General features: G+C 42.3%; 1 protein-coding gene across 1 annotated transcript in view; it reads right to left on the minus strand.

Moving 5' to 3' along the window:
* LOC124789252 (solute carrier family 22 member 7-like) overlaps window positions 1-18,759 on the minus strand; it is a 136,723-nt gene that overhangs the window by 86,256 nt on the left and 31,708 nt on the right. Inside the window, exon 3 of the mRNA XM_047256547.1 lies at window positions 8,825-9,067. Coding sequence (XP_047112503.1) covers window positions 8,825-9,067 — 243 coding nt within the window. The remainder of the gene's footprint in view (window positions 1-8,824; window positions 9,068-18,759) is intronic.

Raw genomic sequence — 18,759 nt, forward strand, 5'->3', positions numbered from 1 at the left:
CTTTGTACCACTTCAGCACAATAAATAATATTTAAAAAAATATTAAGGTTTTCATTTGAGTCGCCATCGTAATTTGCACGCTGTGATGCACCTGTTATCTGTACCGGAGCGCAATGGTCACTACAGGAAACCCGGAACATAACACAAAAAGGGAAGGGACCCGTGGTCTAGGGGTAGCGTCTTTGATTAATAACCAAAACGTCTTTGGTCTTGGGTTCGATATCCACCACTGCCTAAATTTTGATAAATAATCGGCATTGGCAGCCAAAGACTTCCGGCATAAGAAGTCAGCCTCATTCTGCCAACGGCCTTGTCAAAGAGGGCGGAGGAGCGGATGGAGGTTCAGGGCACTCTCTTGTCCTAGGGGTGGGAAATTGCCCCTAAAGGAGGAAGAATCAGCAATGATCAACGACATGAGGATGCAGAAGGCAATCGAAACCACTGCATTAAAGAGACGTAACGTGTATCCACAGGACATGTGGCCTGTAATTGAAGAAGTGTCATGATGATCTCTCCATTGGCAAAAGATTCCGGAATAGTCCCCCATTCGGATCTCCGGGAGGGGACTGCCAAGGGGGAGGTTACCATGAGAAAAAGATTGAATAATCAACGAAAGGATAACGTTCTGCGAGTCGAGGCGTGGAATGTCAGAAGCTTGAACGTGGTAGGGAAACTAGAAAATCTGAAAAGGGAAATGCAAAGGCTCAATCTAGATATAGTAGGGGTCAGTGAAGTGAAGTGGAAGGAAGACAAGGATTTCTGGTCAGATGAGTATCGGGTAATATCAACAGCAGCAGAAAATGGTATAACAGGTGTAGGATTGGTTATGAATAGGAAGGTAGGGCAGAGGGTGTGTTACTGTGAAAAGTTCAGTGACCGTGTTGTTCTAATCAGAATTGACAGCAGACCAACACCAACAACGATAGTTCAGGTATACATGCCGACGTCGCAAGCTGAAGATGAACAGATAGAGAAATTGTATGAGGATATTGAAAGGGTAATGCAGTATGTTAAGGGGGACGAAAATCTAATAGTCATGGGCGACTGGAATGCAGTTGTAGGGGAGGGAGTAGAAGAAAAGGTTACAGGAGAATATGGGCTTGGGACAAGGAATGAAAGAGGAGAAAGGTTAATTGAGTTCTGTTACAAGATTCAGCTAGTAATAGCGAATACCCTGTTCAAGAATCACAAGAGGAGGAGCTATACTTGGAAAAGGCCGGGAGATACGGGAAGATTTCAATTAGATTACGTCATGGTCAGACAGAGATTCCGAAATAAGATACTGGATTGTAAGGCGTACCCAGGAGCAGATATAGACTCAGATCACAATACAGTAGTGATGAAGAGTAGGCTGAAGTTCAAGACATTAGTCAGGAAGAATCAATACGCAATGAAGTGGGATACGGAAATACTAAGGAATGACGAGATACGTTTGAAGTTCTCTAACGCTATAGATACAGCAATAAGGAATAGCGCAGTAGGCAGTACAGTTTAAGAGGAATGGACATCTCTAAAAGGGGCCATCACAGAAGTTGGGAAGGAAAACATAGGTACAAAGAAGGTAGCTGCGAAGAAACCATGGGTAACAGAAGAAATACTTCAGTTGATTGATGAAAGGAGCAAGTACAAACATGTTCCCGGAAAATCGGGAATACAGAAATACAAGTCGCTGAGGAATGAAATAAATAGGAAGTGCAGGGAAGCTAAGACGAAATGGCTGCAGGAAAAATGTGAAGACAGCGAAAAAGATATGATTGTCGGAAGGACAGACTCAGAATACAGGAAAGTCAAAACAATCTTTGGTGACATTAAAAGCAACGGTGGTAACATTAAGAGTGCAACGGGAATTCCACTGTTAAATGCAGAGGAGAGAGCAGATAGGTGGAAAGAATACATTGAAAGCCTCTATGAGGGTGAAGATTTGTCTGATGTGATAGAAGAAGAAACAGGAGTCGATTTAGAAGAGGTAGGGGATCCAGTATTAGAATCGGAATTTAAAAGAGCTTTGGAGGACTTACGGTCAAATAAGGTAGATGGGATAGATAACATTCCATCAGAATTTCTAAAATCATTGGGGGAAGTGGCAACAAAACGACTGTTCACGTTGGTGTGTAGAATATGTGACTCTGGCGATATACCATCTGACTTTCGGAAAAGCATCATCCACACAATTCCGAAGACGGCAAGAGCTGTCAAGTGCGAGAATTATCGCACAAACAGCTTAACAGTTCATGCATCGAAGCTGCTTACAAGAACAATATATAGAAGAATGGAAAAGAAAATTGAGAATGCGCTAGGTGACGATCAGTTTGGCTTTAGGAAAAGTAAAGGGACGAGAGAGGCAATTCTGACGTTACAGATAATAATGGAAGCAAGGCTAAAGAAAAATCAAGACACTTTCATAGGATTTGTCGACTTGGAAAAAGCGTTCGACAATATAAAATGGTGCAAGCTGTTCGAGATTCTGAAAAAAGTAGGGGTAAGCTATAGAGAGAGAAAGGTCATATACAATATGTACAACAACCAAGAGGGAATAATAAGAGTGGACGATCAAGAACGAAGTGCTCGTATTAAGAAGGGTGTAAGACAAGGCTGTAGCCTTTCGCCCTTACTCTTCAATCTGTAAACCGAGGAAGCAATGATGGAAATAAAAGAAAGGTTCAGGAGTGGAATTAAAATACAAGGTGAAAGGATATCAATGATACTATTCGCTGATGACATTGCTATCCTGAGTGAAAGTGAAGAAGAATTAAATGATCTGCTGAACGGAATGAACAGTCTAATCAGTACACAGTATGGTTTGAGAGTAAATCGGAGAAAGACGAAGTTAATGAGAAGTAGTAGAAATGAGAACAGCGAGAAACTTAACATCAGGATTGATGGTCACGAAGTCAATGAAGTTAAGGAATTCTGCTACCTAGGCAGTAAAATAACCAATGACGGATGGAGCAAGGAGGACATCAAAAGCAGACTCGCTATGGCAAAAAAGGCATTTCTGGCCAAGAGAAGTCTACTAATATCAAATATCGGCCTTAATTTGAGAAAGAAATTTCTGAGGATGTACGTCTGGAGTACAGCATTGTATGGTAGTGAAACATGGACTGTGGGAAAACCGGAACAGAAGGGAATCGAAGCATTTGAGATGTGGTGCTATAGACGAATGTTGAAAATTAGGTGGACTGATAAGGTAAGGAATGAGGAGGTTCTACACAGAATCGGAGAGGAAAGGAATATGTGGAAAACACTGATAAGGAGAAGGGACAGGATGACAGGACATCTGCTAAGACATGAGGGAATGACTTCCATGGTACTAGAGGGAGCTGTAGAGGGCAAAAACTGTAGAGGAAGACAGAGATTGGAATACGTCAAGCAAATAATTGAGGATGTAGGTTGCAAGTGCTACCCTGAGATGAAGAGGTTAGCACAGGACAGGAATTCGTGGCGGGCCGCATCAAACCAGTCAGTAGACTGATGACCAAAAAAAAAAAAAAAAAAAAAAACTCTCTTCTGACTGTGTGCCACTCTTGTTGCGCATTAGTCTGAGCGTGAGGCGACATGTGTATCTCTTCTTCTGAAGTCCCCATGTGCTCTCCTTACAGCTTCAAGTGTCGCCACACGGCGGCATTCAGTGTCGTGGTGGGTGGTGGTCGTAACTGTTGGCTCATCACTGTAGGTACAGCCCGTGATGGGTTATCTCTCTACTTCTCGTTCTTCTTTATCTTTTGTCATTAACCAATAGCGTTACACTGAGGTGACAAAAGTATTGGGATAGCGGTATGCACATGTAGAGATGGCAGTAGAATGGCGTACACAACGTATGAAAGGTCAGTACGTTGCCGGAGCTGTGATGTGTACTCGGGTGATCCGTGTGAAAAGGCTTCCGAACGGATTATGGCCGTACAACGGGAATTAACAGACTTTGAACGCGGAATGGTGGTGCTGCCGAGATGTATGAGACGTGGCACTTCGGATATCGCTAGAGCATTCAATATGACGAGATCCGCAGTGCCAAAAGTGTACCGAGGGCACCAAACTTCAGGCACTACCTCTCACCGAGGAGAATGCAGTGGCCGACGGCTTTCACCTAACGACCGAGCGGTGTTTGCATAGAGTTGTCAGTGCTAAAAGGAGAGCAACACTGCGTCAGATAACCACAGAAATCAATGTCGGATGTACGACGAACGTATCCCTAAGGACAGGCCGGCGAAATTTGATGTTAATGGGCTTTGGCAGCAGACGACCGAGGTGAGTCTTTGCTAACAGGGCGACATCTGTGCAGTGCCACTCCTGGGGTCGTGACAATATCAGTTAGACCCCAGACGACTGCAGAAAACAGTGGCTTGGTCAGAAGAGTCCCGATTTCAGACGGTAAGAGCTGACGCCAGGGTTTGAGTGGGGCGCAGACCCCATGAAGCCATGGACGCAAGTTTCAACAAGCTACTGGTGCCTCCATAACGGTGCGGGCTGGAATGAAGTGTATCCTCTGGTCCAATTAAACTTTGACTGGAAATTTTTATGTACGGCTACTTGGATACCACCTGCAACCATTCATGGACTTCATGTTCCCAAACAAAGATGGAATTTTTATGGACGACAATGAGCCATGTCAGCGGGCCACAATTGTTCGAGATTGCTTTTCAGAACATTCTGGGCAATTCGAGCGAATGATATGGCCAGCCAGGTCGCCCGACACGAATCCCATTGAACATTTAAGGGGTTTAATCGAGAGGTCACTGCGTGCAGAAAATCCTTGCACCAGCAACGCTTTGACAATTTTGGGCAGGCTGTGGAGGCAGCACAGCTGAGAATTTTTGTAGGGGACTTTTAGCGACTTGTTGAGTCCTTGCCATGTCGAGATGCCCCACTACGTCTGTGAAAAGAAGGTCTGAGTCGATCTATCTTAGGGGGATCCCATAACTTTTATCACCTAAGTGTGCAATATCTATTGGCATTAAACTCGTCACTCGCATTAGCTACAAGCCACAGAATGCTGTGGACAGATATATCTGTAGAACCCAGTGAGAGCGAGCATACCATGGACGGACATATGCGTCACACCCACTTGCGCACATGCTGATAACATTCTTCGGCCATAGAACTGAGCTATAGAGTGGTATACAGTTCAACGTGAACCCTCGAACCACAGTGCAACTACGCATATTTCGTATATGGAAATCACTTCCAAATGTGAAAAGTATCAGATAAATATTGTGGGATTGACTAGGTGCCAAACCCATGACCTTTGGATCAGTAGTATAGCTCTCGAACACTGAGCTACCAAACCACATAAGTGGATATTAATACCGTATTAATACTGTTAAATTAACATTAGGTGATAATATCATGGATTGTGTAATAACAGTATAAATTTCAAGGTTAAAAATTGTCACCTGAAGTGAAATGAATGTCGAATATGCTAGTAATTGCAATGTTTTAAGCGTCTGGAACCTCGTCATCAGGCTATCGACCAGCGCTGCCCCCGAAACCCACTGGTCGTGACTATCCAGATCTCCATTCCGACCTCCATCAAGATGGATGGTCGGTCGTCTTTGTCTGGACCCCAGGTCACGTTGGGATCCCAGTGAACGAATATGCTGACCTGTTGGCCAAGTTAGCCACCAGAACAACGACTTTGGAGTTTAAAGGTTCAGAACTTGGCCTGCAGTCGACTCCCCACCATCAGCTGAGCACCGATTGGTGTGCCCTGCTTTCTCCGAACAAACTGCAAGAAATAAGCCACTGTTCCATGTGGCACTCTTCCCTTCGTGCTTCTCACAGAGAATATGCCATTCTCTGCCAGCTTCACATTGGCCCCACTTGGCTGACCCACAGCCACAGCCTACAACATGAGGATTCACCCCACTGTCGGTGTGGTGCCAATCTGATGGGTGTCCACATCCTTCTGGAACGCTCTAATCTGACCACTGTACAGTCAAACCCTAAACCTGCAGATACGCTGCCTCTGGTGCTAGTGGATGACGTCAGAGTGGCTGGTCTGGTTTCACATTTTACCCATAAAGTTGGTTTCTACTCCTCTCTGTGAGGGAGGGCACAATGGCACCGTCAGTCACTTGAGGGTTGGAGGGGTACCCCCTCTCCTGCTCTGACCCAGGGGATGGTCGGTGATCCAGCCTGGCTTTTGCCCTTCCCACCTTTCAAGTTCTTATTCTTTTACTCATATATCGTTGGTTTACTGTCTCGTTGGTGCTATTGTCTTTTCTGATGTTTTATAAACTTGCCTGTTTTGCTAGTTTTTATTGTGATAATGGGGGGAGAGGAAACGCCAGTCGCATGCAGAGGGTGCACCTCCTGCATGACATGTTTTGGGTGCCTCCAGCAGTTTTCTGAGTGGAGCAACATACCCACATTCTCCCGATTACCCGTCACTGACTTCTGCTTGCTTCTACTCGTATCTTTTGGTTTTATTGATCCTCAGTTACAACACGTTCATCAGGGTTTGCCTTCTGCGTCCTTCCACTCTGAGGACACTTCCCGGCTTGACGCATATAGGATGGAGCGACTGATAGCCATGTAGTTTGGTCTCTTAAACCCCACCAATCCTACAGACAAGGGACATCAGAGTAATAAGTAAAAATAGTAACTCGGTTTACTATAAAAATCTCTTTCAGGAATTAAAGTTTATACTAATATCATGGAGCACATTTAATAACCTTTTATCCATATTAAGAAAACATCAGTTGGTAGTCCCCTAAAGTTCTGGTTATGATTATGGAGCATCATCAAACTTGACGTTAAATATAGCAGGAAAAAACCAATGGAAAACTCAGAATAATATTTTTTTCCTGGGAATAAAAATGTGCTGTAAACTGCTCGAGGAAAATAAGAGGACAAATAAGACCAATAAATTTGTGAAATACATCTTACATCGTTACGATATATATCACATTTTCCTATACAACTGAATACTAATTGGTAGAAATGTGTCATAAATTAATAGTAAAAAATTGATTCGAGAACACACTTTCACAATGTAATACATCGTACCGCAGTATCTTAATCTTAGGTCAATTACGTGTAACATTAATCTACTTTCAGCTCCTTGAACTCAATATTTACTATAGAAAAGTATGAAAGACAGGTGCGTGTGTATGTCTGTGTGTACAAAAGTCGTAAAATTCTTAACCAACTAAACCGTTAAGTACCTTTGGCTTCTATGTAAGAATAAAATTAGCTTTCGGTTTCCTCTTTTTGCTAAGATAAGTATCTAGTACCACTTTAAAAAGTATCCATGGAGCATAAACAAGTAACTAACTTCACCACAGAGCCTAGAAAAAAAGATACAATGGGAAAGTACAGTGTAATGCACGTGACATATAGGAATACATCGATAATAATAATAATGCACTCTTATTATATTGACTGAAACGGTAGTGATATGTGAAATGTACTACTACGTATCTGTCGCTATTGAAAAACCAATCATAAATTCTAAAAATAATTTAACTTCTTATACAGGGTGTTACAAAAAGGTACGGCCAAACTTTCAGGAAGCATTCCTCACACACAAAGAAAGAAAATATGTTATGTGGACATGTGTCCGGAAACGCTTACTTTCCATGTTACAGCTCATTTTATTACTTCTCTTCAAATCACATTAATCATGGAATGGAAACACACAGCAACAGAACGTACCAGCGTGACTTCAAATGCTTTGTTACAGGAAATGTTCAAAATGTCTTCCGTTAGCGAGGATACATGCATCCACCCTCCATCGCATGGAATCCCTGATGCGCTGATGCAGCCCTGGAGAATGGCGTAGTGTATCACAGCCGTCCACAATACGAGCACGAAGAGTCTCTACATTTGGTACCGGGGTTGCGTAGGCAAGAGCTTTCAAATGCTCCCATAAATGAAAGTCAAGAGGGTTGAGGTCAGGAGAGCGTGGAGGCCACGGAATTGGTCCGCCTCTACCAATCCATCGGTCACCGAATCTGTTGTTGAGAAGCGTACGAACACTTCGACTGAAATGTGCAGGAGCTCCATCGTACATGAACCACATGTTGTGTCGTACTTGAAAAGGCACATGTTGTAGCAGCACAGGTAGAGTATCCCATATGAAATCATGATAACGTGCTCCATTCTGCGTAGGTGGAAGAACATGGGGCCCTATCGAGACATCACCAACAATGCCTGCCCAAACGTACACAGAAAATCTGTGTTGATGACGCGATTGCACAATTGCGTGCGGATTCTCGTCAGCCCACACACGATGATTGTGAAAATTTACAATTTGATCACGTTGGAATGAAGCCTCATCTGTAAAGAGAACATTTGCACTGAAATGAGGATTGACACATTGTTGGATGAACCATTCGCAGAAGTGTACCCGTGGAGGCCAATCCGCTGCTGATAGTGCCTGCACACGCTGTACATGGTACGGAAACAACTGGTTCTCCCGTAGCACTCTCCATACAGTGACGTGGTCAACGTTACCTTGTACAGCAGCAACTTCTCTGACGCTGACAGACTAACCTGTTGATGCTACGTACTGATGTGCTTGATGCTAGTACTGTAGAGCAATGAGTCGCATGTCAACACAAGCACCGAAGTCAACATTACCTTCCTTCAATTGGGCCAACTGGTGGTGAATCGAGGAAGTACAGTACGTACTGACGAAACTAAAATGAGCTCTAACATGGAAATTGAGCGTTTCCGGACACATGTCAACATAAACATCTTTTCTTTAGTTTGTGTGTGAGGAATGTTTCCTGAAAGTTTGGCCGCACCTTTTTGTAACACCCTGTGTACTGAAAATAATAAGTGTGTGTGGATGAAACCGGTAATAAAAAAAATAGCTACGCACATGTCGCCAATGTAACCAAACAGTAACCCCAGGGCCACTCCAATAATCTGAGAGTAGAACAAGACGTCATTGACGGCCTGCCGGTTGTCGCAGACCCAGTTCATCTGTGACGTCACCGTCAGGGAGAACCACGTGTCGTCATACTCCCAGCCGTGCTGGCACTTCACAGGTTCCCTGCTGCCACCGAAGTCAGTCACATCACTCCGGTTGTACATCAGGCACTTGCTGAACGAGGCTCCTTCCCTGTAACAAGCAGGACATAACTTAGGGCGTAAAAGAGGAGCCCACAGCTTACTCATGTGACGCGAAAACAGTGATGATGAGGTGCCATACTCCGAGGAAGGTAGGGAAAGATGCAGGAGACCCGCGCTGATGACTAGGTAAGGCGCTAAAGGAGGTGGTTTGCCATTGCCTTCCTCCAACAGTAATGTGGATGAATGATAATGATGAAGACGACACAACAACACCCAGTCATCTCGAGGCAGGGAAAATCCCTGACCCCGCCGGGCATCGAACCCGGGAGCCCGTGCGCGAGAAGCGAGAACGCTACCGCAAGACCACGAGCTCCGGACCGAAAAGAGTGGAAAAATAAATATACGAAATAATTACATCCAGACAAGAAGAGAGATTCTTGATATTACTGAAGAACTTTTCGTCGTGTCATATTAACACGCTATTGTTTTGCGACCTACAGTTGTCTGTTTACGCTGTGAAATGCATAAAATGTTTTGAACACCAGTACATGCAAAAATGTAAATTTGGACAGAGATAGGCTCTAGCTTGGGTCCAGCCACTAGCAACTGAACATATTTCCTAAGTACACAAAGTCTCAATATTAATAGTGATTTTTTTTTCAGTCCTCGTACACGACGTTTCTAAGGGAGCTTAAGAACACGCTTGTAGTAAATGGTCATTCCCCTGTGGTTGAGTTGATGGAGCAGGTTCAAATTCTTCGCAGCGCAATCAATCGGAATTCGAATCATAATCGCGGACTAACGCGCCACGAGAAATAGTGCCTTTGCAGTGGGTGCAGTATCATTTCTTCTGCACGAATGTAGGTATCTGGCGACGACATGAAATTTCTGACTCGGTATGCGGACAGATGTCTGAGAAAAGTTATAACAGGAATTACTGGAGCAACAAATGTATTTTATGTACGGACCTAGAAGGGAGATGTTACGTCACGAAGCATCGTCCCAATATACAGGATGGTCCATTGATAGTGATCGGGCCAAATATCTCACGAACTAAGCATCAAAAGAAAAAACTACAAAGAACGAAACTCGTCTAGCTTTAAGGGGGAAACCAGATGGCGCTATGGTTGGCCCGCTAGATGGCGCTGCAATAGATCAAACGGATATCAACTGCGTTTTTTAAAATAGGAACCCCCATTTTTTATTACATATTCGTGCAGTACGTAAAGAAATATGAGTAAACACTCCACTTTTTTCCCTTTGTAATAGTCACAAACGTACAAGTACGTGGTATCACGTAACATTCCACCAGTGCAGACGGTATTTGCTTCGTGATACATTATCCGTGTTAAAATGGACCATTTACCAATTGCGGAAATGGTCGATATGGTGTTGATGTATGGCTATTGTGATCAAAATGCCCAACGGGCATGTGCTATGTATGCTGCTCGGTATCCTAGACGACATCATCCAAGTGTCCGCACCGTTCGGCGGATAGTTACGTTATTTAAGGAAACAGGAAGTGTTCAGCCACATGTGAAACGTCAACCACGACCTGCAACAAATGATGATGCCCAAGTAAGTGTTTTAGCTGCTGTCGCGGATAATCCGCACGTCAGCAACAGACAAATTGCGCGAGAATCGGGAATCTCAAAAACGTCGGTGTTGAGAATGCTACATCAACATCGACTGCACCCGTACCATATTTCTATGCACCGGGAATTGCATGGCGATAACTTTGACCGTCGTGTACAGTTCTGCCACTGGGCACAAGAGAAATTACGGGACGATGACAGATTCTTTGCACGCGTTCTATTTAGCGACGAAGCGTCACTCATCAACAGCGATAACGTAAACCGGCATAATATGCACTATTGGGCAACGGAAAATCCACGATGGCTGCGACAAGTGGAACATCAGCGACCTTGGCGGGTTAATGTATGGTGCGGCATTATGGGAGGATAATTGGTCCCCATTTTATGAATGACAATCTAAATGGTGCAATGTATGCTGATTTCCTACGTAATGTTCTACCGATGTTGCTACAAGAGGTTGCACTGCATGACAGAATGGCGATGTTCTTCCAACATGATGAATGGCCGGCACATAGCTCGCGTGCGGTGAAGCGGTATTGAATAGTATACTTCATGACAGGTGGATTGGTCGTCGAAGCACCATACCGTGGCCCGCACGTTGACTGGATATGACGTTGCCGGATTTCTTTCTATGGGGAAAGTTGAAGGACATTTGCCATCGTGATCCACCGATAACGCCTGGCAACATGCGTCAGCGCATTGTCAATGCATGTGTCAACATTACGGAAGGTGAACTACTCGCTGTTGAGAGGCATGTCGTTACATGTATTGCCAAAAGCATTGAGGTTGACGGACATAATTTTGAGCATTTATTGCATTAATGTGGTATTTACAGGTAATCGCGCTGTAACAGCATGTGTTCTCAGAAATGACAAGTTCACAAAGGTACATGTATCACATTGGAACAACCGAAATAAAATGTTCAAACGTACTTGCGTTCTGTATGTTAATCTAAAAAACCTACCTGTTATCAACTGTTCGTCTAAAATTGTGAGCGATGCGTTTGTGACTCTTACAGCGCCATCTATCACAAATCGAAAAAAGTGGTCCAAGTAAAACATTCATATTTCTTTACGTACCACAGGAATATGTAATAAAAATGGGGGTTCCTATTTAAAAATACGCAGTTGACATCCGTTTGACCTATGGCAGCGCCATCTAGCGGGCCAACCATAGCGCCATCTGGTTTCCCCCTTCAAGCTAGACAAGTTTCATTCTTTGTAGTTTTTTCGTTTGACGCTTATTTCGTGAGATATTTGGCCCGGTCACGATCAGTGGACCACCCTCTATATCAGACGGTGGAGGTGAAACTTCCTGGCAGATTAAAACTGTGTGCCCGACCGAGACTCGAACTCGGGACTTTTGCCTTTCGCTGGCAAGTGCTCTACCAACTGAGCTACGGAAGTACGACTCACAGCTGTACTTCTGCCAGTATCTCGTCTCCTACCTTCCAAACTTTACAGAAGCTAAACCTCATTCTGGAGACGGTGGAGGTGCTCATCAGGCAACAAGTGTTAAATGATCAAACGTTTATTCCCTTCGAAAATGGTGTAAATGATCAACATCAGTAAGGGGTTCGACACCCATGGACCCGAAGACACACTTGTATTCATTGTGTCGTGGAAGCAAACTGCCTCCTAAAGGTACATTGGGGAACGTCTTGTCATGCCTGAAATTCAAGGTGGGTCATTCATAAAAGTTGCCGGCTAGAGACTGTCGTGAAGTGTACGTCTTCCTATCACGCTCGAGACGTGATCTGTAGGCGGCAAGCCGGCCGCTGTGGCCGAGCGGTTCTAGGCGCTTCAGTTCGGAACCGCGCTGCAGCTACGGTCGCAGGTTCGAATCCTGCTGCGGGCATGGATGTGTGTGATATCCTTAGGTTGGTTAGGTTTAAGTGGTTCTAAGTCTACGGGACTGATGACCTCAGATGTTAAGTCCCTTAGTGCTCAGAGCCATTTGATCCCACTGGGATACAATAAAATGATTAACAGCTCGAGCATACAGGATAAGTCTTCCGTCGTTCTTACGGTAATTACTGGATGTATCGGATTGCAATATTCGCTATCTGTTTCTCAATTATATCATGAATTGTGGTGTATATCGTTCCCTAGCAGTACTGACTACAAACCCCACACGTTATTCTAACCACTTCTTCTTGAGCAGTGAATACTTTTTGCCTGAGTGTTGAGTTACCCCAAAATAGTATTCCGTATGACATCATAGAGTGAAGGTATGCAAAGAATATTAGCTAGCTAATTTTTATATCCTCTAACTTAGCAATTATTCTGATAGCACAAGTTGACGAACCTAGTCGCTTTAGGAGATACAAAATATGAATTTTCTAATTGAGATCCTTGTCTAGATGTACACCCAAAAACTTAGTATGCTCTACCCTGGCTACTGGCTTCTGCTGATGTGTTATATTTATTGAAGGAACTGCATTCCTTGCAGTAGAAAATCGGGTGTACTGTGTTTCTTCAAAGTTCAGAGCAAGCCCATTCGCAGAAAACCAATCAATAACTTTTCCAAAGATGTTATTTGTATCATTTTCTATTGGATATTTTTTACTAGTAATGATGCTTATATCATCAGTAAACAATTTCTGTTTAGTCTCTCTTTTCATATCAAGAACAGAAGGCGACCCATGATCGAGCCCTGTGGAAGACCTGAAGTAATTTCACCCCAGTTAGATGAAAGGGGAAGCTTCCTTAAATTCTTAAACCAAATAAAGAAACTTTTTGCCTCCTGTTCTGTAGGTATGACTTAAACCACTCATATGCTGTTCCATTTATACCATAGAATTGTAATTTCTGTACTGGACAGTGAAATTGTATATTGCTGTCTCAGTGGAACAGCATTTTTGAAATGCAAAATGTGATTTACTTAGTATCCCATTACTGCTGAAGTTGCTAACCACTCTTGAGTACATTACTTTCTCAACAATTTTTTAAAATGCTGTGAACAAGGATAATGGCTGGTAATTATTGACGCGAGGTGTCCCATTTTTTGTAGAGAGGCTAGACTATGGCATATGTTAGCCCGTTTGGGAAAATACCAAACCTTTTTTGAAAACTGTTTGGTGTTACATCTATTAATTTTATTTGGGGCAACAGTGTTCAAAAAGGGATACAAATTTTATAAATTTATCAAGAAATATGTTGTATATATCATTGACAATTGGTTCATTATACACATCTCCCCAATTAACATTTCTCAAACTTTCTCTGAAGTGTGCTATAGATACCGGATTGGCCAGCCTTACACTTTTACTTAGTTTCTGAACTGTATACCCTGCTAATTTTTGTAAGTTAATCAGTTGTGCATCATGGTCCGACAATACGTTTATCACAGGGAGAGCATGTGTTAGTTTTACATCCTCTTGCTGCACAAATACATTATCTATTAGAGTGCTACTGTCTTGAGCTATACATGTAGAGAAATTGATCACTGATTCTAAGCTATCCGTCATTAATAACACTTGTAGTTCACTTTTACTATCACAACTGCTGAGAAAGTTTAGACTGAAATTATCACAGATTAATAACTTCTTCTTTTTGTCTGACAGACAGCGTAATAGGGAGTCAAACTACTTTATGGATAGCTGCCATTCTCCTAATGGTGACCTGTATGCTGTTGCTAATAACAACAGTACATTATCTAGCTGTAGTTTACATGCACAAACTTCAAAGTGCTAATCGACTCAAAATTTGCTTACTTCTACAGTTTTGTACTTAGCCCCTTGTTTTGTGTAAATGGCAACTCCTCCTTTATCTATGCTCGATCTGCAAGTGTAAGATGCTAAATTACACCCATTCATACTGACACTTTCCATCCCCACAGTTACATGGTGTTCAGACAGACAAAGAATATCAACCTCATTCTTATTTTTAAGATCATCTAAACTCACTAACAGCTCATCTATTTTATTTTTTATTCCCCTGATATTTTTATGAAGTAAATTGACACTACCCTTAGCTTTATCCCTATTTACTGTTAATGACACTTCTTTTATTCTATTTTTCTAGATTATTGTCTGTCTGGACATTGGCATCAACCTAGAAAACCTGTCTGCCTGTTCCCATTAACCACAGGGATCATCTCTTGTGTGACTGTGCACCCCCCCCCCCCCCCTCCCTTACAGTTTCTGCTAACAGAGAAACTAACTTACCTTTCCCCTTCCTATTCAGGTGCAGGCCATGTGTTGTGTATCCCCCCCTAGCAACAGCATCAACTGGAAGAACACTCATGTGGGACTTTGCCAGTGTCTGGCACATCCTGTTCAGCTCAGTGTTTACACGCCTTACAGCAGTGTTTACCTATGGCCGATCATGGCGCTGAAAGACCTCCACAAACACCACATCTGTGTGCCCAGTTCCTTGTCCTACTTTGTCCAGGTTGAAAGGTCCCTGTTGGATTCCTTTCATGTTAATTTTTTTAAAACTGTTGTCATTTACGGCATCATTCCACTTCTAAATTTACTGTGGTGTTTCTGACTATCTGGGAGGAGACTGAGCAGTGGAACGTGTTACTTTTACACATAATCAAGAATGATCTGTCACACCACTATACTTTAAAACACAGTTTATACGTAATTCATGTCACACAGCCTCATACGGAACCTACATGCGCTTTGTTTTACATACTGTATATGATAAGATACTGTCATCCCCCTTCCCTTCTGTGTGAAAGCATGAATGAGCAAATGTATTTCTAGTTGCATGCTTGATGGTAGCAGACAAGCCTGTCTGCTAGAGAACAGTAGGACCAACTTCCGAACAGGTAGCTACGCTTTCTAAAAGCAAAGAGGTTTCTATTCTTAGTATGGTCCTGTTCGTCCCTTGTCATGTTGGTATAGGAAGCTGCATCTCTGGTCACTTCCGTTTTGTATCTAGAAGCACCCTCGGTAGGGGCCCACGGCAGTCAGTCCGTGGTGAGCGTCTGAAGTGGTAAGATCTCGGGCTAAGCACGTCTCTGCTAAGTCCGTAGGACAATGGATTTCTTAAGTTCAGCCTAACTGAAAATTTAATCACCTTTATTTCAGGTTTAGATCTAAAATATCTAACGTTATCTTAAATTGCAACGCAATGTAATTCGAGTGTGAGGTTCAGAATATCTTCCAGTAGTTGCTTTGTCACTACTTTGTGAGTAAAGTGGAACCACGTGTGGATGATCTGTAACTCTAACTAAGATCATCAATCTTAAATGCCAATGTGCGTGAGATTATAACGTCTCGTCTTCACAATATTTTTCAATATAGCAACTTTTCTTTATGTTCAGCCCACATGGGGTGTACTTTGTGAGACCAGTACCACGTGCTTATACAATTGTTTGACCCATCAGGCTAATAGTAAGGCGATAGTAACCAGTTCGAGATTTTTCTTTTGTAATTTGTGTTTCGATGTAATTTATTATAATTATCAAAATTATTGTGGAGTTACACTCTTTGTGTAAACCAAGTTGACCACGTGAAGCATGTAGTGTAATCATCAAAGTAGCCCTCAGCTATTCTTTTCGCAAAGATTTCACATCGACTTAGTATGAATTTAGTATACCTATGTGTGGTAATTTCATGACGGACAGGATTGTGCTACGAAAGTAACTTCTTTGGGTGAAAATTGAATCGGTTGGTTGTGGTTAATTTCCTCTTGCATTTGTTTCAACGTTCTTTGTGTGTTATTTTATGAATGTAGTGTTGTATGCAGTCTCCCAATCTTGGCTCCATATTTGATGTGTTCCATAAGATTACAAACTCACATTTTCACAATCCTAAATAAGGCACCAGTTTAGTTATGAATCAAGTTTAATATGCGGAAGTTTTAACGGGACAATGATCAATGTTGAAATAAATATCCAAATATAAACTGATTTATTTCATTATATTTAAATTCTCTTATTATATATATATCACCGATTGTCGTAAGATGACTACTAAAAGATTTTAATTAATGTTAGTCTGCTTGGGAATTTGGTAAGCTAGACTGGGTACCTGGTGAAACAATGGCTCAATAATTCAAGGTTAGTTCCCCCAGACAGCTAACAGCTTTTAACCCGCTTTTATTGTTGAATATCAGGACCTCTTTCAGAACAACTTAATGCATCAACATTAAAAGGTCACTCCTAATACCATATCCTAGATTCATAGCGAAGCTGTTTCCTGCTCCCCCAACTATACTTACCTGATCTTCCTTCTCAAAGTCCCTGCATACCTGACCTAAGTTTTCTCTTGCCTGGTTAAGGCTAGCACTTGGTTTCACAAAACTTAAGATCTGGTACACTTTACCTAATTTCTCCTAGAACTGCTGGCCTACGTCCCTCCCATGACTGCTACCTAAAAGTAGAGTTCTTCTTTTCCTACTCTGATTTGATCCAGACCTGCCTTTTTTCTTTAAGCTAATATTCTGCTTCAACCTACTTCCAGTTACATACCAGTTCAGATAGTAAGTCAAATTGATTTGCTAACGGAATTTCTAAAGTTTTTTGAACAGTTTCCCTTTTCCACCATTTGCTTGCTACCTTTTCCCAGCACTCCATTTCGTTTTTCTCCCTAAGCCTACATAATTACAAACCGGCGTTTTCTAATTCATCCTTAAGGGCACAAATCTTTGCCTCCCGTTCAGCGTTTTTTCTGTCCTTTCTACATAACCTACATTGTCATGGAAGAGCCTCATTATCTAGCCCTGTTTCCTCGCCGCTACATTCGCCCCAATTAAACCACAATCTACTGTCTTCAGGTCACAAATGCTTTGATAGAAAAATTTGCACAAACGATTTACACAAAATTTACACAAAAGCAGAGAATAACTTGGCACAAGATCACTGAAATTGCGTAGCCTGTACTAATACGTAACTAAACGCTAATGTAAACAAACTTTTAAACTTACTTTCGAAAGTTCTAATTGACTACCTACACTTTTAATTTAACTTTGAACCGCCAGGTCTAGTGAAAAAAAAAGTACCTACACTCACCCGCAATTTACTCCTAAAATGTAAACAAAACTAACGACTATCGGCCTTTACAAAATACTTTCTTGTCGATCCAAATACGCTCAGAAAAACGAAACTTTCAATAGATAGCTTAGCGAAGAAGTAAATGCACTAGTCTAAAATGTAATATTAAGTAAATTAACTCTTACGTCAATATTAATCCCGTAACTTAGCGAGACCTTCGTGGACGTGCCTCTGTCAGAGATAATACACTCTAGCGTCATTTTGTTCTGTTCCTCCTTCAATAACGTTAATATACGATAAACAATTACCGTTCGACAATTACTGATTATGGACAACAATGTCTAGCCATATTCTGCTTTCATATCGATATTTTGTTTCGACTTGGATTGTTCTATGGGCCTTGATAATAGATTTTCTCGAAATACCCGCATGCCACTCGCAAAGTCGTTGCGTCAACACCGCCCCTTAGCGTTATCTTTTTCCTTATCAACCTGACCGACTGGTGCGTGTCTGAAGGTTTCGCATCAACAGAATGATAAAAAAAGGAAAGTAACTGAAAAGGTACTTCTTGACATTTTGTAACAGGTAGTTTGTTTCCTCATGAAGAGGTTCCCGACTGCCCACTGCGTGACATGGTGCAATGTTTAGCACATTGTGGTTGCATTTGAAAGGACGGAAGTTCAGATAGCCGGATCTTGGAAAAAGATAAAAACGAACCGTTTTCGCTTTCCGTGCGAGCTCTGTTTTCCCTTATTTTATTACTACGATCGTTTCTCCCTATAAAGGTCGGCGTCAACAAAATATTTTTGCAATCGGAGGAGAAAGTTGGCGATTGAAATTTCGTGAGAAGATTCCACCGCAACGACAAACGACTTTGTTTTAATGGTGTCCATCCCAAATCCTGTGTCATGTCCGTGACAGTCTTTCGCCTATTTCGTGCTACTACAAAACGTGCTGCTCTGTGCTGACCTTTCTCGATGCACTCCGTGAGTCCTATCTGGTAAGTGTCCCACACCGTGCAGCAGTACTCCAAAAGAGGACGGACAAGCGTAGTGTAGGCAGCCTCTTTAGGAGATGTGTTACATCTTCTAAGTGTCCTGTCAATAAAACGCAACGTTTGGTTTGCCTTCCCTACAACATTTTCTATGTATTCCTTCCAATTTAAATTGTTCGTAATTCAAACTCCTACATATTTAGT

The sequence above is a fragment of the Schistocerca piceifrons genome, chromosome 3, assembly GCF_021461385.2.
Source record: "Schistocerca piceifrons isolate TAMUIC-IGC-003096 chromosome 3, iqSchPice1.1, whole genome shotgun sequence".
Lineage (NCBI taxonomy): Eukaryota > Metazoa > Arthropoda > Insecta > Orthoptera > Acrididae > Schistocerca > Schistocerca piceifrons.